This window comes from Gopherus flavomarginatus, chromosome 6 (assembly GCF_025201925.1).
Source record: "Gopherus flavomarginatus isolate rGopFla2 chromosome 6, rGopFla2.mat.asm, whole genome shotgun sequence".
NCBI classification, from domain to species: Eukaryota; Metazoa; Chordata; order Testudines; family Testudinidae; genus Gopherus; species Gopherus flavomarginatus.
The window spans coordinates 112150328-112173404 of record NC_066622.1 but is presented as its reverse complement, the minus strand read 5'-3'; the positions used below and the strand labels follow the sequence as shown (position 1 = coordinate 112173404).

Sequence of the window (23077 nt, the reverse complement as noted above, 5' to 3'; positions counted from 1 at the left end):
TAAACTGGTGGTATTTAAAAGTCTAATTTATTTCACTATTTTTGCTCTTTATTTTTTCATTTCTCAGCTTGGGCAATGAAAATAAAGTATTAGTTTCACTTTCTGATGTTCTTGCAGTGGAACAATGCTGCAGAGCTGGAGACTCGTTTGTTTAAAAAAACAGCTCAGATTGGAATTTAAAGAAAAATCATAGAAACGTTTCTACAAGTTTCAGTTTTACAATGCATAAACTGGGGGCTAAATCTGATGAAGCAGTATGTATTTAGTGAACATCTATTATGGTCCATTTTTAACCTAGCAAGTAAACTGTATAGTTTTATATTCTTTGTATCCATTTGCCTACTGTTTCACTCCTACTTCTGCACAGATCTGAGGACTGCAATAAATAGATTTTTTTTTTAAATCTTCAGTACCTGCTTGTGGCAGAAATATAATATGAAAATTGGAGCCTTATTTTTAACCTGTGGGAAAGCTGTAATCTCTCCGCTCAAAAGATGTTTTGATACTTTTCTGCCACGGGTTAAGCACCCCCTCCCACCACCACCAACTTCAAAATCGTTTCAGATGCTTCCAAGACCAGCAGTTTAATGCTTTTCACTTGGAGGATGCTGCCAAAACCGAACCACAGTCTAATTCCCTAGACAACTTCTAATATCTCCCCCTCTGTTTCAGCAGAATTTAGCTGCCAGCCTTCTCCTCCGCAGGGAGATGGCTGCTGCTTTGCTGTGACGAGTGGGCCTGCCTGCCATCTTCGAGGCGTGCGCTCAAGAGAAGCCAGAACGGAGAAATGTGGTTCAGTCAAGGTGGCTGCTGCAGCGGCGCTTGCTGCCCTGCCAATCCTGACGCGCCACTAAAGCTTGTCAGACTCAGCAGCCACAGCCTCTAAAGCAGGGGAGGCGCTTCGCCGCCTGCAGCGGCCGGAGAGGTCAGTCCTGGGGAGCAAATGCAGCATTTGGCCGCTAGAGGGTGCGTGTTGGAAAGTAAATGCCACATAGTAACCTCTCTAAATAGTCAAACACTGTAATTGTTAAAGGGCTGGAGACTGATCGCTCAGGTAACGCGAGCCCTGGACTTTCCTTTTATTTTCAGTGCCTTTGCAACGATTGTCATTTGTTAAGTTTTAATACTGTTTTGGATTTTTGTTTTGCTTGGTTTTTTTTTCTTGTTTGTTTGTTCCTCCCCCACTTCCATAGCTTTTGGCTGCTCCTTTCCGTTTAGATCCTTGTTACAGGCGACTCCAGTGCGACTAACTTCAAATGAATAAGCAAAGCAACCTTCTTCTGTTTCTCATGGTCAACCACTGACCAAACAAACTTAATCAAGATTGAAGTAATCGAGTAAACAACAGCAACAACACTGTAAGTTCAGTGAGCCCTCAAGACAGTTTTATTAATGTGGAACAACGTTCTATGCATTTGTGGCTCACACCAAAAATGGTATTAAAGGTATTAAAGAACTGCAGTATTTAGCTGAGGTGTGCTGAGGCTGTTCCTTTTTAATCCCGCAGGTAATCCAGTTATTCTGGTTTAGAATTAGTTTTGACTGAACTGTACAGTGTTTTTTTAATTACCCTTTGTTTCTATAAAAAAAGACCATTTGAGAGAAAACTTTTTAAATAACATTTTTCAGTGAGTTTTAAAATAACTTGTTTTAATCTGTTAAACTAAATATAGTAGGAAAATATATTTTTCTATCATGGTTTTATAATACTGTAGTCAAACTGATCAGTAAAACACAGATTTTAAAATATCAGCAATGAATAGATAGGTCCAAATAAAAAGAGCCTAAATCTTGTCATTTTTTCTTTGACCTGATATATTGTAGAATGTGTCTCATTTATTACTTTAATTATCTTCACTACCATGGTGCTATCCATCCTGTAGTTTCTCATTAAAAAGAAAAGCTATTGTTTATTTTGCAAACAGGAAGTGCAACTTCTTTTTTTTTAAATATGAAGATGTAATTGGTAATAATCATGGCCTTCAGTGCTCACTTGGAATATATATGTAATCACAAATTCTTTCCTGTGAATGTGAGTAAAAGTCTGGTTTCTATTTCACAGCTTTATTTTACTGAACTATTTCTTGTACTGTTGACTTTTATATAAACCATAATGATTATATATTTAATGTTATTTTACTGTTATATATTTAAAGAAGTAATGTGATGGTGGGATCTCAGATGGACAGGAAGGGCTGATTGACCTTGGACCCTTTCTGAATGCAGCATTGCTCAGCAAGAAGCAGTTAGCAGTTGTCTTTTCATAGTTACACAGTGTATAGGCCCACTAGAGTAACACTTCTGGAACAGTTTGGTATATTTTAAGTCTAGAGTAAGATTTACAACCTATGAGATTCACTCAGCACCCACAACTGGTGCCTTTGACTGAATATGAAGGGAAAAAAAGCAGCTTTAACCTTCTTATTTTTAATCTAATGTGCTTCCAGATGAAACTGTTTTTCACTTCCTTGTTGCTTTGCCTTGACAGGCCTAAAAAGGAACCTGAACACTTGCCCATTGAGCTTTTGTTTGATTATTGAAAATAACATTGTTGAATTGCTACTTGAAACAATAATGAAATATATTTCTCTTTAAATATATTTTAAAGGAGTCTGTTCAGTGTTGATGTGAGGACTCCCCCCGGGAAAGAAAACATATTTTCTTGCAAATTCAGTGCTATATACAGAAGAGTTTTTCACATGATTTATAGTAGCCACCTTCTAATGCAACAGATTTTTGCTCTACTGTCTGCTAAAAATTCCCTTTTCTAAATGTACCTTAGGTATCTCTTTCTTATTTAAATGAATAAGAACTGATTTAGTTTTTCCAGTCCCACAATATATCATTTAGAAAAAGGCATTCTGGAAAATGGAATTTATATCACTTGAAATTAAACTAAAATAATAAATTCACATTTCTAAAGGCAGTTTTGCTCACTTGGAATCAGACGCCTCATTTGGGATTAATTGTAAAGCAGTTTTTACTGTATCTTTTATGCATGATGAAGTATTTTGCATTGTGTATCTGTGAGGCATTTGAAATCTCACACATAATTTGTTGAAATTTCACTCATTCGCTTACAATTTGACACTGCTGCAGGCTGCAACTCTGTAAGAGCAAGGTTTTGAGTTATAAAAATGTACTGATTGACAGGTGCTGTAGGAAAGCAAATTTAAGGTTGCAGTTAACCCTTTAAATGGATACAAGTGACTTGCTATACTTGTCAGCATTTGAATGCCATTCAGACAGCCTTTAAACACCACTGTAATACATTTGAGCTAGGATATCTTTTTTAGAATAGCTGTGTGGGAACATCTTATTGAGCTTTAAAAAAACAAAGACTGCTTCTTTCCATCCCATATTTACATAGGAACAGTCAACACATACGGATTAGGAGTAAATAATGGTGTAAATTATCTTCCTAAGGAACAGTTTGGGCCAGGAAAATTCTTTGACATGTCTAAATAATCAAGCTGTAGCCTAATGAGGAGGATATAATTATACCCTAGAGGAAAGGTTGGGGCAGAAGGGGAACATCCTTAATCTAGGCTATTAACATATTATTACATATGGAGTATTCATTCTCCTGAAACCCAGGTTAGGGAAGAGAGGGTGACTCCCCGCTTTGAAGGTGCTATGGATCTGATTTTCCTGCAGCCCAAGGTAGCGCAAAGGGACTACGCACTGACCCTTTAACATGTTGTTGAATATGGTGGTGTGAGGGCAGAGCGGAGACCCCTGGACTCTTATGTTACTGATGTGGTATTGTGGGGGCAGAGAGAAGACCCCCTACCAGGCCCCGCCGTGAGCGGCAGTAGCCGCCGTAGTGTCTTACTGACATGCTCTTCTCCAATAATCACCCTGAACTGAAGCCAATTGTTGCAGGATTCGGCCGTGGAACGTTCCCGGGAGGGAAGCATTGTGACGTCAGCGCACCTACTAATCCTCCCAGTTGAGGGGGAGCCTGGAGCCATGAGGTCATCGCAGCGGCCAGTGTAGCCATCCGGGCGGCGGCAGCGGCGGGGGAGGGGAGAGCAGAGCGGAGCAGAACGGAGAGCGGGCCCAAGCCAGGCTGACTGGGAGCCTGCCGCCGCGCTCCAGCTGTACTGAGGCGGACGCCGAGCTCCTGCAAGCATGGAGGAGGCTGAGGCGAAGGAGCTGCAGATCGGCTCCTGGCTACCCGTGCTGGTGGAGCAGATGGTGAACGACACATTGGTGGTCACCTTGAGCTGTGGGGAGAGGCGCTTCACTGGGATCCTCCTAGACTGCACTAAAAAGTAGGAGCCCTCAATGCTTTGATTGTTATCCAAAATATTTCCAAGGGTGATGATTGCAACTGTGAAGTTTTTCTGTAGAGCATGGCCTGCTGCTGCACAGAGAGATCAGAGCGGCTGGGGAGGAGGAGAGATTAGGCCATAATCAGATCAAAGAGTTAAGGTTGCATTGCACGTTGCAGGTGGGGGAGGGGAGGAAAGGGGGGGTTCTTCTACAAAAGCAAGCTCTGGATTTGGTTTCATTTTCTTTTCAAAAATCCAGTTTGGAAGGAGACTTCAGAGGGCTGTTATCCAGTTACACTGCAAAATAAATCTGAAAATACTTCAGTGACCATTTTAGAGGCTTTGAAAAGAAAAAAAACCTACTGTGAAAGTATTTAAAAGTAACTCTTTTTGTGGGCATAGGTTACTAGAAAAAGTGTGGCCCCCATCAAGCAGGGGAATTGATTACATCTGTTTAAGTGCCTTCACTGTCACACAGGCTGCTTGTAGAGTTAACGTTTTGTTTTGGAGCAGAAACTGCACATTTGTCAAGAAAAAGGTTTGGTTGAATAAAAATATTAGAACTTGATAAAGTTCTTAATGATGTTATGACTGTGCAGTAAGTCTGGGCGTGCTGGGTAGTGGTATGATACGCTTATGATGTCAGATACTGCCATAATTATAGACTTTCTTTCTTTGTTCAGGAATAGCCTATGCTTCAACAGCTTTATCTTCTGGGGAAACTGACCAGTTACTTTTAATAATGCAAAAATAAAAAGAGTATGGGCATTTTAGTCATGGGTTTTCTAGAACACTATACAAAAAGGATCAGTTAAGTAAAACACTTTATTTGCCATGTATTTGGAGCTAATACGCTCACTAAAATTTTAGTGTGGTAGCAAGACTTTGATTAATATATAAGCATACAATGATGGAATACTTTTTATGTGTCTCAAGTTAACATGTGCTCTGCATTTGCCATGTAAAAGCAGAACTCTAACAAATGATCTGTTAGACATAATGAAATGTGTAATAGCCATTCAGATTGCTGGTTAGCTGATTCTTATTTATTGTTAGTGGTGGGTTTTTTAACCAAGTTAGAAATCAATTTAAACACACACAAATATAAAGGTTTGTTATTTTTTAAAGTTTCAGATTGGCATATATGCTGTGTTTTAGCCAATTATCTATATTATGTCTTTATTTAATCTTCTGTTGTAAAGTCCCTGGAATGCATCACTGCAAGATAATGGGATCCTTCTACTAGATGAATGGTTTGAGAAGAGAAAGTGGAGGCTTTAATAAAACGTATATGTCTTGGCTTTCCTTTAGTGTTTTATTTTCCGAGTGGGCACTATAAATGTGTCCTGCTTTTTGAAGGCCTCAGTTTTTTCCTTAATACATTCTTAGACTTTTTGCTACAGGCTTTCCCCCTCCTCAGCCCCACCCAGCAGTGCAAAACCATTATCCTTTGACAATTATCCTACTGGTATTATCTCTTAATTAGATGTGCCAGAAAATATTAATACTAACATCATGCGAGTTAACATATGGCTTCATGTTAATTTTTTCCATCTACCTCATTGTCTACAGTATCTGAAAGCACTCAACTCAAACATTTTAAACTAAGATGCAGCTAAACGGGTGTTCACGTGTTTTCTTTCTCATTGTCCAAGTAGCCTGCTAGCATTACTAATATCAAATCTCCCTAGCAATCCTTGCATTATGTAGTCAGCCATTGGGGAAGGACTGCAGCTTTATTGATTTCTCTCTGTCACTGAAGACTCTGAAGCCAATAATGTAGGTTCAGTTCCAACATTTGAAGCTTTCCATTTTGGAATTTCTACAGAAGCTGGCCCTATTAAAATGCTGATGTCTTTCAGTTTTTGTTGCTCATCTTAAATCCTCAGGGTGGTGTTTTTTGGGGTTTGTTTCTTTTGGTGTTTTGTTTTATTTATTTATTGGATGGCCTTTGATGCAGCAGGCTACCTTGGCCATGTCTTCTGCCACAATGCCATCATGAATGTATTGTACCCACCCTGAAGTGGTCAAGACCTTAATAGTAGTTGCCCCTGAATAAAATTAGCATTTAAGTTTGAGAGTAGGGGTGATGTTCCCATACAGCATGCTTTATTTCATTACAATGATCTTAAAGACTTGTAAGACCATTAATAATAAAATATCCTTTCAGACAGTAATGCTTGTTGTACAATTAACTTTAAAACTTAAAAAAATAAAATAAAAAAAGACAAGGGTGGGATGTCATTTCTATTTTTTCATTTGTATTTACATTCTGACCTAGGGCAGACTGTTGATTATACATTTATTGAGTAGTCATTTTCAAAATTTGCCAATGAGTCCCTGGACAAGGGACATGTGAAATGAAACTTTTAATTCTTTCATTTTTACAAAATGCTTGAAGAGTTATCACTTCCCCAGACCACTTCAGATTTTCCATAACCTTTGGGGACAGATTTGCAAATGTATTTTGGTGCTTTGACATGCAGGTAGGAATTTTTAAATTTCAAAATGGATTAGGTGTCTAACTCCTATTGTTTTTAACGCCTGCTATGCACCTAACCCATTTAAAACACTTGAAAATCCCACTTGACACATTTGCATTTTTGGGCACTTAAATGTCTTTTTTAAAATATGACCCTCAGGGTCCTAAACCACTTCTGAAAATTGGACTTGTGCTTCTAAGTGACTTTGTCACTCTTCAAAATTTTACTTGCCTATCCCTCTTTTTTTTTTTTCTTCTTTTCTTAACCTTTTGTGGTGATTTTTCCTCTTCAATGGGAACAATAGGCTACTCTTCCATTTCTAATGTGCCTCTTTTGAGGCACTTAAGCTAGGTGTATGCTACAAAATTTTGTTGGCATAGCTATATCTGTCAGAGATGTGGGGGGAAAACCCACACTCCCTAACCAACATAGTTGTGATTGTCAACCCCCCAGTGTAAATGCTTCTGTTGGTGTAGTTAATGTCATTCAGGGAAGTGTTTTTACTATGTCTGCAGAAAAAACATTCTATGTCATATGCTGTGCATACACTGGGCTATGCCAGTATAGCTGTATCAGCAAAGGCTGTGTAATGTAGATGAGCCCTTAGGATACTTTCAGAATTCCCCACTGCCAATTCGAAGGTTAAGTCAGTGGAATGTTAATGTATGTTCACACTATCCCCAGTCCACAAGTTCCTGGCAAAATCAGTTACCTTAAAAATCTGAATTTGTGGAGTCCTCTGTTAAAGAGGGTAAAACCCTCCAATTATCTGACAAATCAGATGCCCACATCCTGATGATATTTAACTATATAATTATATAGCAAAATGGATATATTAAAGTCTCTTTCTGATAGGGAGAAGGGTTAGGAATCCAAAATGGATTTAAAGCAAAAAATTGAGTTCTCTTTCCTGATTATATGTAACCAGTGTTAATTAGAAATAGGGTAACATAGACCAAAAAAAGCATTTCTTGTAGAACTCTTTCCATGTCTTTGTGGTGATTGGTCCCATCTTGTTTATCTGCTATCACAAAGCTAAGCAGAGGTACTTTTGATGTCCATCTTTAGTTTAGTCCATCTTTAAAAACAGAAATACTGATGAAGATCTTTGAGAAGACCCTTGTGATGTTCCGTTGATTCAATAATTTTGGCTGTGCTTCAGGTGTCTTGCAAAGAGATTTAGTAAAAGATTTGGGAGCCTGACCCTTTCCTTTAAGTGAGGTTGTATTAAGGGCTGGAAGATAGTGGTTGGGTTTTTGTTTTTTTCTTTTTTTCCCTTCCAGCATCTAGTAGGGATGAGAAACTTTTAATCACTCTAGCTGGAGGCTGATATGGAAGAGGGAATCCCTGAGCCATGTACAGTACTTGGCTACAGTACATGGCAGCTAGACCTTTTCAACAGGGTTTGGATCATGGATCTTGTTGGATGGTGAGTCTCCCTTCTTGCAGGCCCTGGCCTAATAGTCCAGTCAGTCTACCTAGCTGTGAGCTTATGAATATTGTGCCATATACTGGAGTATCTAGGTGCCAATGGGGCTAGTTCTCTTACCCTTATTTAGGTGCTTGCAATAATCTATACAGGTAGACTCCTGACTCCTTATGGAGCCCCAATTACTTCATTGGGCTCCACATGGATGTAAGGGTTCTCTTGTGTGTACCAGACTGGAGAACTGGGGCCCTACTACTGTGAAAACTTTGGCCAAGATTTTCAAGGGTAACTTGTGGAGATCTCATTTCTGAGTGCCAGTTTAGATAGCTTGCAGAGGCTGGGCACTCAGTAACTTCTGAAAACCAAGCTGCTTTACAGTGTCTCAGTTTAGGCACCCAAAATCACTAGTTGCCCAAAAACTTTAAGGTCAAGATTCTCACGGTAGCTTTCAATAGCACAAAATAATGGACACTAATCTTGCTTATCTGTTGATTTGGCTACTGAAAGTAAAGCTAGAATGTGCCAGTGAAGACTGCATTTCTTCTCTTGCAGTGGAAGATGGATCTATTTACAAAGCAGTTGCCTAATGTAACATTGAAGTACTAGATTTTGCTTCCATAAGAAAAGTTCAAACTCCAAGCAATACTGTTGGCCCCACAAAAAGCAAGACATTTCTTAGTACTGTAAACCCACTTAATGTCCTGTCAAGAACAAGGGTCTAGAGCAAGACTGCATCTGAAACCCTTTACCTATTGTGTCTCTATAGCCAAAGCTTGAAAAAGAAACTTGCTTGGAAACTTTCTTGGGCAAATGCCACTGAGTTCTGCAGAACCAAAACTTTTTTTTTCTATTTTTTGGTATGAAGTTTCTAATGCTTAGGTTCCTGTGCTGATTAAGCCTCGACTGGAGTACTGTGTCAAGTTCTGGGTGCCACGTTTTGGGAAAGATATGGACAAATTGAAGAGAGTTCAGAGAAGAGCAACAAAAATCATTAAAGGTCTAGAAAACATGACTATGAGGGAAGATTGAAAAAATTGGTTTTGTTTAGTTTGGAGAAGAGAAAACAGAGAGACTATGAGTTTTCAAGTACATAAAAAGTTGTGAGGAGGAGGAAGAAAAATTGTTGTCCTTAACCTCTGAGGATAGGACAAGAAGAAATGGGCTTAAATTGCAGCAAGGGAGGCTTAGGTTGGACATTAGGCAAAACTTCCTAACTGTCAGGGTTGTTAAGCACTAGAATAAATTGCCTAGGGAGGCTGTGGAATCTCCATCATTGGAGATTTTTAAGAACAGGTTGGACAAACACCTGTCAGGGATGGTCTAGATAATACTTAGACCTGCCTTGAGTGCAGGGAACTGGACTAGATGACCTCTTGAGGTCCCTTCCAGTTCTGAGAGTCTGTGATTCAGCCCTATCAAGTGGGTGAGTCTTTTCTGCTGCTGCTGCTTAGAGCTTTAATAAAGAACAGCAGAGTGAAAGCTGGCCAGAGTCCTGTCAAACTTTGTGCTACTACTCAGAAGCCTGCTGGTAGCAGTGAAATTGACAAGATTCAAGCAGTTCCATGCTGCTGTTTGGCACAGTTGAGCAACAGGAGCTATTCTTCCAGACAAAAGTTTGGAGTGGGGTGAGAGTGGGGTGGAGGGATGATGGGAATAGAGTAGATGCCACTGCCAAAAATTAGAGGAAAGGGAGAAAAAGATCTCACCCCACCTTGTATCAGCCAAGAAATGTTGCATTCATTTCTCTCCTCTAGTAATTAGAGGGGTTCTTTTTGTGGTGGAGATGATAGGTTAGCGCTCCACATTTACCAGAAATCTACTATCTGGAGTTTGAGATTAAAACTAAAGCCTCCCAGCTGGGTCCAGGACAGAACCCTGCTAGCAATCCTAGCACCCTTCCCTTTCCCAGCATTGGAGGGGTGGGCAAGGGGTGTGTGTTTCTCCTCAGTGTATTGCCTCTGGAGAGTAAAGGCCTGCATCTCATGTCTTTGGCTAATAAATATAGTCCTTTGGGGATGTGTGTGGGGGGGAAGAGGGAGATTGATGGAATATGAAAGAAACATAGTTCTGGGAGGGAGAAGTGAGGGGCAGTGAAAACAACATGGAGAAAAGAGACCTCATGATCTGTTGTAGGAATAAAAAGAGTAGGATAAAACGAGGAAGGGAAAGGTATTTTTAAAAACTGAAAAATCTAGAGAGGTGTAATATGTTTTTTTTTTTTGAGGGGGGCGCAGGTGCTAAGTAGAAAGCTGACTGTTAGTGCCAATACTAAATACAGTACAGAACTGTTTTTATTTCTTTCAATATGTGTGGTGTGTGGCTTTGGGAAGTGTGGTGGCACAGGAATCTTTCACCCTGGCTAGTAGGCTTAGCCCAGGGGTTGACAACCTCTGGCACGCGGCTCACCAGGATAAGCACCCTGGCGGGCCGGGCCCGTTTGTTTACCTGCTGCGTCGGCAGGTTTGGCCAATCGCAGCTCCCAGTGGCCATGGTTCGCCGTCCCAGGCCAATGGGGGCAGTGGGAAGCAGTGCAGGCAAGGGATGTGCTGGCCTTGGCTTCTCGCCACCCCCATTGGCCTGGGATGGCGAACCATGGCCACTGGGAGCAGCAATCGGCCAAACCTGCCGACGCAGCAGGTAAACAAACTGGCCCGGCTCGCCAGGGTGCTTACCCTGGCAAGCTGCATGCCAGAGGTTGCCGACCCCTGGCTTAGCCATTGGGCTAGGAGGATTTACCCAGACACCTTTCTTTTTCTAAGCCTTGCGTGTGGCCATCAGCATCACAGGAATCTGCACATACAATCCACATTTTTCTGACAGTGAAGGAACAGATGTTTCTCTTCAAAGGAAAATACCATTTCAAGCTCACATCTTCTGGACCTAAGCTGATGTAGGAAGCATGAGCTGCTGCTTCTTCCTCCATCCTCTAACCATACACCCCCTTTATCCTTTAACTCGTGCACAGAGGGAGGGCATAAAAACCAAAACAAAAAATGGTAATCGTATGTAGCTATAGAATAATTTTCCAAGAAATGCCTGTGCTTGCCTGCATGTGGGGACACGTTTTTAAAGGACATGCAGTCAGACTTTACTGGGACTGACTATAGCTCTTATCAGTTCAAAACACTGATTTCTATGTGGATTTTGGTTGTCATCTTGAGTGTAATAAATGTGGAAACCCAAGTTCACATCCTAGCTTAGTATTTACATTAAGGAAGGACTATAACCTGGTTGACTGTATTTACAATGTTCTTGCTAGCAAGACTGGCTAATTTTGATGTAATCTAAATTATAAAGAGCTGAATCTTACTTATGTGTGGGTTTAAACATTTCCAAAACAGAGGATGGTGTTGCCTGTCTCCAGGGGGAGAGGGAATTGAGGAAATTATAGTTCCATTTTGGCTGTGCATGTCCCAGAAGGCTAAGACTAAAAACTGAGACTGAATTCATGTCCTGTAGTACATGCTGGTGCCTATAATACCCAGACACTTTCACATGCCCTAAGCTCAAGAAAATGAAAATGCAGAGTCTGTTACTGAGCAGATTTGAATATGCTATATCAAGAATGACAATTTGCAGATATATAAAATGTTAAGTAATTGTGCAAGTCAGGAGAAAAAACTAGGTTTAGCTAAGTTTGTGTTACTGTGTAAGACTTCCCTAAAAACTGAAGTGTGGTAATGGAAGTATGTTTCATGAAATGTACTTAATATTATGTAGTAGGTGATAGGTTTTACTTACGCAGTTTATTTGAAGAGGTTTATGCCAGTCCAGAAATTGTTCAGCTGCAGGCTGATTAGAAAAAAATGTAATTCTGTGTGAGGTTGTTTTTAATCGTTCTGCAGCTAAACTTGTCTGGAGTAACTTACATTTGTAGCATAGTTTTCCAAAAGAAATAAGAAGGTATAAAGAAATGGAATTTCTACTCATTCAGTGCCTCTTTTAAATTGCATTGGCCTATTGGTCACATGGCCTTTTTTTTTTTTTTTTTTTTTTTTTTTTTTTTTTACATTTTATGATTAAACAGGGGGGAGTAGTGTATGGTGATGAGGGCCATATAAGTATCTAGACAAATGTAAGGACTAGTCACTATGAACTCAGCCTCCCTAGCTCTTTTGTATGAGTGTGAAGTTCTGATCATCTACTTGCCCCATCAAATTGTGGAGTTGGTGGCAAAGGCAACACAATCTTTGGACTTGCCCTCTCATCCCAAAGGTAAAATTGGTAGGGAGATTTGAAAGGAATTCTCCCCCCCCCCCCAAAAAAAAAACTAATTTAAAAATCCCCAACATGAACAAAGCAAATGCAGGCTGACTTTGTTGGCAAAAGCAGCAAAATATGGCACCTCAGGATAAAATAGTCCCCGCAGTTGTCTCTTTGGATTCAGGCCATATACTACAGTATTGAGTATTACTTGCCCAGTCGTCTGTCCAAAGCTACAAGACACAATAAATACTAGGGGAATTCTGCACCAAAAAATAAAAATTCTGCACAAAATACTTCTGCATATTTTATTTGTCAAAATAACACAATTTAATCATGCCAGTTTCAATTATTTTGGTAATTTATATCAAAATACCTGCCAGCAACTGTCTGTAACAATACAGATGACAAAAAAAAGATTCAGGAAATGTGTTTTTATTACACAAATAGATTCTTTAGCAGGCCTATAAATACAGAACTCTGAGTAATAATAATTCATTTAAACTACAATATAGAAACTTATTTTTCACACCCCTCAGAAGCAGTGCAAAGGCTTGGGAGAGTCAGGAGTAAGAGGAGCTGAGGGAGGGGGAACGTATTGGTGTGGAGGAGCCTGGGGATGAACTTGGAGGATTGTTGAGTGTGGGTGGTGGGAGAAGTATGGAACAGGGTGTGTTTTGGGGCAGGAAGGGATTGCATTCCCTCGCTGACTCCCTAGCCTCTCCCAATCAGTCAGGCACATCTGCCCTATCCTGGGGTGGGGGAAGAGGCATAGCTCAGTGGTTTGAGCATTGACCTGCTAAACCCATGGTTGTGAGTTCAGTCCTTGAGGGGGGCCATTTAGGGATCTGGAGCAGAAATCTGTCTGGGGATTGATCCTGTTTTGAGCAGGGGGTTGGACTAGATCTCTTGAGGTCCTTTCTAACCCTGATATTCTGTGATTCTCATGTGTCCTTGCTACCCCCTGTCCCAATGTGGCCCTGCGCCTCCACCGAATTCAGCCCTTTTAAACCCCAGTCTGTGACACACAGACACACACACACCCAGCATCCCCATGTGCCCCACACTTTCCATCCCTCCATACCTGTGCCTCCTGATCTGGCCCAGTCCCATGGGCAGACAAGGAAGAGAAGGGGATGTTGTCTTCACACTATCAGCAGCTGGGGCTGGCCCAGTAGTGGCTGCTGTTTTGTGCTACAGTGGCCTCTAGTGGGAGACAGGCACAACTGCAGCATCTTTCCAGGAGAATGTATTTTCTGCAGGGAAGGAAATGCATGGCACATGAATTCTGCACATATGCAGTAGTGCAGAATTCCCCCGGGAGTAAATAGAGAAAATTGTCTTCTCTTGAGGGCCTCTATTTCACTGCCATTGCCTTCACCACCAATCTGAAGTTATTTAAAATATAAAGAGTTCAACTTCCACTTGCTTTGTTTTGTGTTATAATCCTCAGACAAATCTTTGGGATGGGCATAAGCTCAGTCAGTAGACTAGAAAGATGTAGCTCATTTCAATGCAATTATGATTGTGGTGGCAGCTTTATGTAGGCATATCCAAAACCAAAATGATCATTTTAAATGCCCATCTGGAAACAAACCTGAAAGCCAAGGTAGACTCTGGTGCTACCCCACCTTAAGTTTCCCAAGGCTTTGTGTAGCCTTGCAGAGACTGCATTGCCAGTACTCTAATCTGTGTGACACAGCTGGGAACAACTATGAACCTCATTACATACAAACCCTTTCCCCAAAAGCTGTCTGGGCCACGGCAGCTGCTACCTGAGAATGCTGGAGCAACCAGGGATCTAAAATAGACCCTGATTTGCAAATCTGAGTAATTAACAGCCTGGGCAGTCCCTCAGTCAGAGGCTTGTAGTTTCTCTCAAACCACCAGCATTTTTTGAGGCTGGGCAGGGGTGGACTTCAGCCAGTCAAAGGATTGAACTGCTGCTTGGGGACTGGACATATGACAGCAATGTGACTACTTCTAGAGCTGACATTAGGGACTATCACTTTACTACAATTTTCTATAGAGCCTAGAGCAATGAGGCCTCAGCCTGGTTGAGCCTTCTGGGCACTACAACAATATAAATGTTAACTAATTGTCAGATCTACCCTTATTGCAGAGCTATCCCTTGATTGGTTTAAGGAATGGTTAAAGCACAGAGAGTAAGCCCAGGCAGACCCCCATTCATTCATACTAGTTCAGTGATGTCACTAAACTTTCTCAAATCAGGGATCTTTGGGTTGGGTTAACTACATGCACTCACGCTCTCCGGCCATGCAATCTGGCTGTATATCAGTCTCCACTTGCTATAGCTGGCTGACCTTTACCATTAGCATCTTAATTACTCTTATTTAAATGTGTTACTTTACTATGATTGTCAACTTTGGGATGCAGATTAGGGTACTGAGCCTCATCTTATCAGTGCCAAGTTTACTAATTGTAATCCACAGTTCTGATGATTCTCCCCAGAAACTGTTGTCATCCCACTTCTCAGGAGAAGTTTAATACCTGAGTGCTGGGCCATGGTCTTCTAAAACTTCATTACTCTTGCAAAACATGCCTTAGCAAAGTCACTGATGTTATAAAGGACTGGGTCATAGTAAATTTATTCATATGGGTTCTGGTGATTTCAGTGGGATTGCTCATGTGAGTTAGGCTAGCAGGATCAAGCCTTCAGAGAATTGACAAGGCCTGAACCTGCTTGCTCTAATGACTCTAGTAGTTCTGTTTAAACCCTTGGGCCTACTTGTAAGAGTAAAGTAAACAGAATTTACCTTCTAATGCAGCGGAACAGAGGAATTCCTTTATTGCATAGTTTTATTTGGTCAAGCCAGAACCGTTCCACTTAACTGGATAAATAAAGTATCACACAGTTCCAACCAAAGCCGCGTGAATAATAGCACTATATTGGTTTCCATTATAAGCTCCACTAATAATTCAGGTTTGACTGGCGACTTATGGTTGCTTTATAGCAAATATGTTAGCAGAGTCTGTCACTTTAAAACCTTTAATTCTCAGGTTTGACTTTCCTTTTTTTGTAAAGCTCTCAAAACAAAATAGCTTAGTTTTAAATTAAATTTTGCGGGCAGTTTAGTCCTTTTTCCTGTAGACTAAGCTAATTTTCTTCTGATTTGGAAAGTAAATGTCACCTAGACAAGGTATCTAATATAAAAACGGTCAAGCTGTCATCATCTCTCTGCAAGTAAATGCAAAGGAAATGTTCTTTCTAGAAAAGGCAAATTATGACTTTATAGTCATCCAGTTACTAAATTATTTGACCTCTTAAAGAACAGCGATGGATTGGTGCCAGAATTAAGGGCCAATTCCTGCTTTTGTGACTTATGGAAGCAATTTCTTTTTTCCCTGGTGTGTTTTCTCTCAAATCGGGTAAGAAGAGTTTGGCCTGTAATTAACAATGTCTGCAAAAACAAAAATGAAACCAATGTACAGGTACCATAATAAATTGGAGGAGTGTGTGCATGCTGGTTAGTGTTAGGAAGAAGGGGAGCATCGGTGAATTTATAAGGCTATTCCAGTCTTGGGAAGAAAGCCACCATCTCTCTTCTTTAATATTCAATTGTATACGACCTCCACTAACACTCCTCTAGGAAGAAGAGTTTCCCTACTTTGATGTGCAGCCGTCATCTGAAACAGCAGTAGCTTAAAAAGATCTGCAGTGAGAATGTGAGGTTTACCCTTCCAGCGAAAAGTTCCACCCTGGGAATATGGTGCTGAGAAAGAAATACAGCAGCCTTACCAGTCAGGTCTGAAGGCACCTACTGGAGGCAAAGCAGGAGATGCTCCTGGGTGATCAGCAGCATGTGCAGTCAAAGTGACTCAGTCAGCTTGCCTGTTCCAACTCCTCGCAGCCAACTATACTCCCACCCCCTTGGGTTCTTTGTGCTGCTCTCTGGAAGGGATTGGACATGAGGTTGAGGGAGTTTCCGTACTTCTCAATTATTCTCTGAGCTGAAGATGCCAAATCCTCTTTCTGCTGGCCCGTGTTGGCACCTGCCTTGCCCTCTTTATGCAGGAGTTGATCACAGAAGGTACCAGGAAGGGGAAAGAGCACTAGAGAGAAGATTATATAATCTGAAGATAAAATGGCCTGTGGAACATGCTCTACGTTCCATTTTTGTTAGTTTCTCAGAGCTTAATTTGTAAAACATTTAACATTTATTTAAGAAGTTAGAACACTTGCTTGACAGTGCATGCTCTAGTAACTGTATGTTGAGCCTTGCACTAACAGATATATCTCCATACGTTTTTTTTTCTTTTTAAGAACAGCCTATCTCCTAGAACTGGAAAGGACCCTGAAAGGTCATTGAGTCCAGCCCCATGCCTTCACTAGCAGGACCAAGTACTCTTTTTTTCCCTCTTTTGCCCCAGATCTCTAAGTGACCCTGTCAAGGTTTGAACCCACAACACTGAATTTAGCAGGGGAGTGCTCAAACCACTCAGCTATTCATCTCTCCAAAGCTACCTGAAAACTTCTTTTCTCCTGAAAGTTTCCATTGTGTTTCTGTCCAGAGGTAGAAAACTACTTTGGAAAAAGCTAAGCACAAGATAGCAAGGCTTTTAGTTATTTATTTATTTTTATTTTTGTTTTATTTTAGAAATTGTAACTGAAATGTACCACCCTTTAACAAGCTGAAACTTTCACTTTTTAAAAAAGAAAAGAACCCTAGCCCTTTATTTTCAGACACTAAGAAAGAGTGTAGGAACAATAGCTTGTTGCAGATCATATTGCTCCCAGTGAACGTGAAAATTAAAATGTTTCAGGTATGTCAGCCAAGTATATGGGGACTGTACTACACTGACCACTCTATTTGCTCATTGATGGGTTAGTTTTATATAATAACCTGAAAGCTGAGGAGGATGTGGGACAAAAGAAGGGGAGAGCGGATAAGGAGAAGTCTGGATGTCTTGGGTGGGGAGAGACCGTGTAACTACGTCTTGGTAAGAGATAATTGTGGGATATGACACATGTCTTGTAGAAACTCATAGGATAAAAATAGCTCATCTAGGTCTTTGTTAGAGAGGATGATCACCATTATAAGGAGAATTTTGCCTGCTTCCAATCACGTAAGAATGGAAGGTCTTGTTCTTTCTATTAGTAAAGGATCGTTGTTTTAACGATGGTCATTGCTGCTAAAAGTGCAATAGGGAATCTTCCCCCGAGTCCCAGTGGTGCTGAGAGCCATTGAACCAAACTGTCAGCTCTCTCTATGATGGAAACCACTTTAAGCCAGAGGGTGTGACAGTACCCCCAGTTCCAGCATTTATGCCAAGAGCTGGCTTGTCTCAAAGTACATGGTGAAGTTTAGAGCTTTAAAAATATGGCTACACGTTTCATGCTGTTTCTTGTTGGAGTCAAAATATTGGAGAAAAGGGTTGAATTGGAGTTGTTAAAAACGAAATTTTGTGTCTGGGATGTCTTGCTGCTGAAATTTGAACCAGAAAGAACACAGCTTGGCTGTTGAGTTTTCAGGCCCACAGAAAAACCATTGTATTGGTTGTTAAAGGAATACATGTTGTTTCGTATATGGAACCACTGAGCCAATAAACATGGAACCTCATTATGGCCTTTTTTTTCTTTAAGAAGTGACTATTTTACAAAGAATTTGCAATTTACTTATTCCTCAGTCTGTCAGGAACAGACTGGGCAGTAATAGGTCAGTGGAACATAATGCTCTCCTTGCTTAATAAAACCTAAGCACAAAGTAGCATTTCAGATTGCAAAGTGTCATTTTGTCAGACTCGTGTGTTCACGGAAAATCTGTCTCCCATTAATCTTTGCTGCTGTACTGCAAAGAAAGGTGAATTCCCTCTTCTTTGACAGCATTTTTCATACTGAAGCTGTAAACCTTCAGAAAGATAAACCGATAGTTTAGTGTGCAAAGCACAGTCCTTGGCACATAATTGTTAACCCTGATCCTGAACAAGCAAGAAAATCCTGAAGGCCAGGCCAAGGAACAGAAATGAACTACTGCAGCAAAGAATACTCCCTACATGTAGGTAGGGAAAGGGAGGGGAAAATCTACAAAGAGCTGGTGGTGTGATGAAACAGTGTTTCCACTCATTGTCTTGGCTTTCCATTCCCCACAAACGTGACACTGGGCCTTGCTTGGCTAAGACTTCAGAGATTAGCACAGATACAATGTCTGGTCCAGCAACATATTTATTAGTGCATCTGGCTGTCACTATTCAGAAGAAACCTATGGAAATAAAATGTTCGTGCTTCTTTTAGAAAGGGCTCTGTGACATACTCTGTGTGTGTGCAATAGTGTAATATTCTATGATAAAATTTGGCATTGCATAAATGACATTTTCTGCTTGATTTGGCTAGCATGGAGAAATAGCAAGTACCATACCTTTTTTTTTTTTTTTTTTTTTCCTCCCCCCCAAGAGAAGTAGATGAATAAGGGCTCAGGGTGAACATGCATGCTACTATAAAACCTCATGCTTCAATGTGTAAGTTGGGAAATTACTGATTCAGTGACCTGAATTGCACGTGCGTGTGGCTCAACTGTTGCACGGTAATCTGAAAACTTAGTCTCAAAAGTCTAGCATACTGAAAGATTTGTTAAGTGTCCCAAAGACTTGCAGTTATACATCCAGTTTTCCATGGTATTACTGGCCTGTTTGAGTGTGGCTGTCATAGAAGTAAAGTACTTGTTCTGGATTGTGTGAATGGTGCTCGACTAGAAACAAAACATGCACTCACTTCACTAATACAATGATAAGGCTGAGAATTCAGTGCACAGGTCACTGTGGACTTTCCACCCAAAAAGCAGATCATACACTCTATACATTTTGAGATGGCACTTTCTCAACAGGATAAAATTAGCTGCTGTTTCAAAATGAAGGGAAAATGTTGATTTCTTAGTGCATTGGACAAATATTCTTTCAGAAAATGACATTTTTTGTAAGTTTAATTTTTGTCAAAGAAACCTCTTTCAACGGTTCTGATTTGTGTGTGTATGTTTGTTTGTTTTTTTCCACGCTGCTATAGGTCTGGGTTGTTCTGTCTTCCACCACCTTCGTTGCCAAAGCAAGAGGAACCTCCTGCAGCTGCTTGCACTAATTGGGTTCCTGAAGACAGCCAGCCTGTGAAGGGTGAGACTGAGTCACAGTTTTCTAGTGAAAAACCTCCCAAAGGAAACAATGATGAACAGGTTCCTCCTCTTTTGCCACCTCCATCACCAGGCAGTGTTCCTCCTTACCCTCCCTATTTTGAGGGAGCTCCATTTCCTCCTCCCTTATGGTTAAGACACACATATAACCAATGGGTTCCTCAGCCACCACCAAGGACTATAAAGAGGACAAAAAGACGGTTGTCACGAAATAGAGACCCAGGAAGGCTCATCATGAGCACTATTAGACTGAGGCCCAGGCAAGTGCTCTGTGAAAAATGTAAAAACACTCTGAACCCAGAGGAAGCGAACAAGGCCAGGCAAAATGCTAAAACAAGGAGAAAGCTAAGCATTCAGGACAAGGAGCAAAAAAAGCACAGTGATTCTGATTATGTAGAGAAAAGGAATAAAAGAGAAAAGAGGGAGGGAGACAAATTTTCTGGGGAATTAGTGCATCGAACTCCAGTTATAAAAATATCCTACAGCACGCCACAAGGTAAAGGTGAAGTTGTGAAAATTCCTTCCCGGATTCATGGCTCTGTTAAACGGTTTTGTCCACAGCGGATATTGCAGAATGGAAGGGAGGACCAAGAGGTGAACAGAGATTCTGACCGATATCAGGAAACCAAATGTTTTATGGATAAGTCGGCAAGCAGCCAACTTGCTTCCATTCCAAAACTGAAATTAACTAGGCCTGTGCATTCCAGTGCAGATGTTCCACCTCCAAAAATCAGACTGAAACCTCATCGAATAAATGATGGTCAGAGTGTTTCCATTTATAAAGCAGAACTTATTGATGAGATAAATGTCCTTCAGAGTAGCAGGGAGTCCAATCCTGCTGCATTTTACACTGATGAATCTGCAGATAGAAGTTTAGCAGAGTTGTCTTCTGGGAGTTCAGGTGAAGATGATGACTTCAAAAGATTTCCCCAAGGTAAAGATGGACATGATAACTTGGCTTTTCTTATGAATTATCGTAAAAGGAAGGCAGATTCTTCTAGTTTATCAGTGTGTAGCAATGACAGTCTAGATGAATCCAAATCCTCTAGTTCAGAAGTAACATCACCAGAAATGTGTGACTTTTTACCTGGTGATGATGCATCTGTTTCTTCATCTTCAAAAGATGAGCGTAAAATTGTGCCACCATTAACATTTAGACTACATACACAGAGTGTCTCTAAATGTGTCACTGAAGATGGAAGAACTGTTTCAGTGGGGGATATTGTTTGGGGTAAAATTCATGGTTTTCCATGGTGGCCGGCACGTGTTCTTGACATAAACCTTAGCCAGAAGGAAAATGGAGAACCTTCCTGGCGAGAAGCTAAAGTATCATGGTTTGGTTCTCCAACAACCTCATTCTTATCTGTTTCAAAACTCTCTCCTTTTTCTGAATCTTTCAAACTGAGATTTAATCGTAAGAAGAAAGGGATGTATCGGAAAGCTATAACAGAAGCTGCAAAGGCAGTAGAGCATCTGACCCCAGAAATAAGAGATCTCTTAACACAGTTTGAAACATAACTTTGCCTCCAATACCAGGTGAGTGCATACTGGACTGATGCTTCCTGTACTAACGTTCTTGTACAGATTGCATTTGTCTTACTGTCATGTCTGTTCTTATTTCACTTTGTTTTGTCTTTAACCCTAATCTTTTAGGCAACTCAGACTTCTTATTCAGAGGTCTAGAAACCCATGTTTAAGTGACTTTTCAGTGGAGTGAGAACCTGCAGCTCTCATAGACTTCAGTGGGACTCACAGGAATCAGCCCCTTAATAGTAGGGGACTATGGGCCAATTTATTGCTGTGGGGAATGGAGCATTGTTGCTCAGGATGGCCACACACTACATCCCAACAAGCTTTGCTAGTGAACAGCTACTGTACCATCTGGACAGATGAGGGCACAGTTGTGTAATAACATGAGATTCTAAATGTGGGTATGTGAGAAGCAGACTCATGCAGTCTTGTTTTGACTCTGACAGTGACATTGTAGGTAAGTGACTTGACTGTCTTTGTTTTGCCGTCTAGTACAGATGGGTGTAGTAATACTTGCCTACCACACACAGGTGTAATAGCTATTGACTGACTGTACTTATGTGCTAATGTTCATTCTGCTATGGCTGAAGACCTAGTGGCCCCTAGGCCCTTAGGTGCTTTGGTGAGCTGTCCCTTGAAAAAACACTTAATGCGTAGACATTAGTACAAGCAACTGGCTTTAATAATCAAAGATACTCACGATGGCCCTCTCTCCACCACTTCATTCTTCTCGAAGTCTGACAGTCCACTCGGGTTTGCTTCCTTCTGCAAAAGATATTCTCTTCTCCATGTGTCTCACTTTAAACTACAATAATCGCATCAGACTATTTGTCCTAAAGCTAAAAACAAAACGCTTGGTTCCTTTTTCTCTGGCAACTTCCTAAAAGTAAAATACCCTGGATACTACTGAGAGAAGGTGGAAGGGCATCTACATAGTAGTCAGTTCTTGGGAACAACTGAAAGTGTAATATTGGTTCTCCTATGTGACTGAAGAAGAGAGACTTTTTCTCTCACTGCTAAGTTGTAGTATGCATGTCTGTTGTGATCAGTCTTCAGTGTTTAAAATTACAAAATGTAGCATAAATTCAAATAGCTTTATTTTAATTTCAATTTGCATGTTATAGGGCCTGTCCCTGCTCCAATTGAAGTCCATGACAAAACTCCTGGTGACATTGAATAAGATCAAGATTCGTCTCTTAGCATCCTGCTGATGCTGGCTATCATGCTAAACATGACCACATCCATGACACTTACAGATTGGGACCTCAGTGAAAGATGATTAAGCCAGGATAGAAACTACCTCCCCCCCCCTCCCCCAAAATCACAATTCTAACTGTTAGAAGAACTTTTCCTCTCTTAAAATCTAGTTTTGTGCTCTGGCTCCCATAGAACTCAGTATTGGTTCATCACTTTGTCCCTTATTTCCCTCATTTGCCTAGTTTAAGAAATGCACACACAAGCCAATGATATGTTTTCCCCAGGTTTCTAGCATGACAAAGCTTACTCATGATTATAGCAATATTTGACTCCATACTTCAGCTATTGGGACTAAAATGGTAAATGTTTGCATAATCCTGAGGCAGGCAGGTTTGATGTAGAGGAAAATGAAGGGAAATTCCACTGACAGTTTGCTTTTGCAAACTTATTCTGGATAGTTAAATCTCCAAAAACTGCACTAATGAGAAGTACTAGTTCTTCTCTTTCACCCTCCATCAAATGTGCCCAGCTTATTTACCTGAATGTGAGAGAGACGCAGATTTCTCACTCTTTCTTTGTACCATTGTGCCAAATTCCTAACTTCTCCTAGGTAAAAACCTGAATTGAGCTTAGAAAGGCCTTAAGACATTCTTGGAAACTTTCTTTACCTTCTCTCTACCCAGTTGTCTTATCTGATTCACCTTTTCAGTCCTCTGCTAAAATTATCTGTCAGTCTCCATGAGAAAATACTAACAGTTGTCAATAACTATCTGTGCCATAACATAATTCTGTACCAACCAGGAGGCAGCCATCACATCT

The 23077-nt window shown here is 40.7% G+C and overlaps 1 protein-coding gene across 2 annotated transcripts in view; it reads left to right on the top strand.

Annotated features, from left to right (window-relative positions):
- Window positions 1–1020: 1020 nt before the first annotated feature.
- The window catches only part of PWWP2B (PWWP domain containing 2B), a 45342-nt gene continuing 23285 nt past the window's right edge, over window positions 1021–23077 (top strand). Inside the window, exons 1-3 of one of the 2 annotated variants that reach the window (XM_050959471.1) lie at window positions 1021–1054; window positions 3886–4277; window positions 19411–21067. In XM_050959471.1, the coding sequence (XP_050815428.1) occupies window positions 4135–4277; window positions 19411–21049 (1782 nt within the window). In that variant the 5' untranslated portion in view covers window positions 1021–1054; window positions 3886–4134 and the 3' untranslated portion in view covers window positions 21050–21067. Of the gene's footprint in view, window positions 1359–3885; window positions 4278–19410; window positions 21068–23077 lie in introns of both variants that reach the window. The other variant, XM_050959470.1, reaches the window with a different exon arrangement.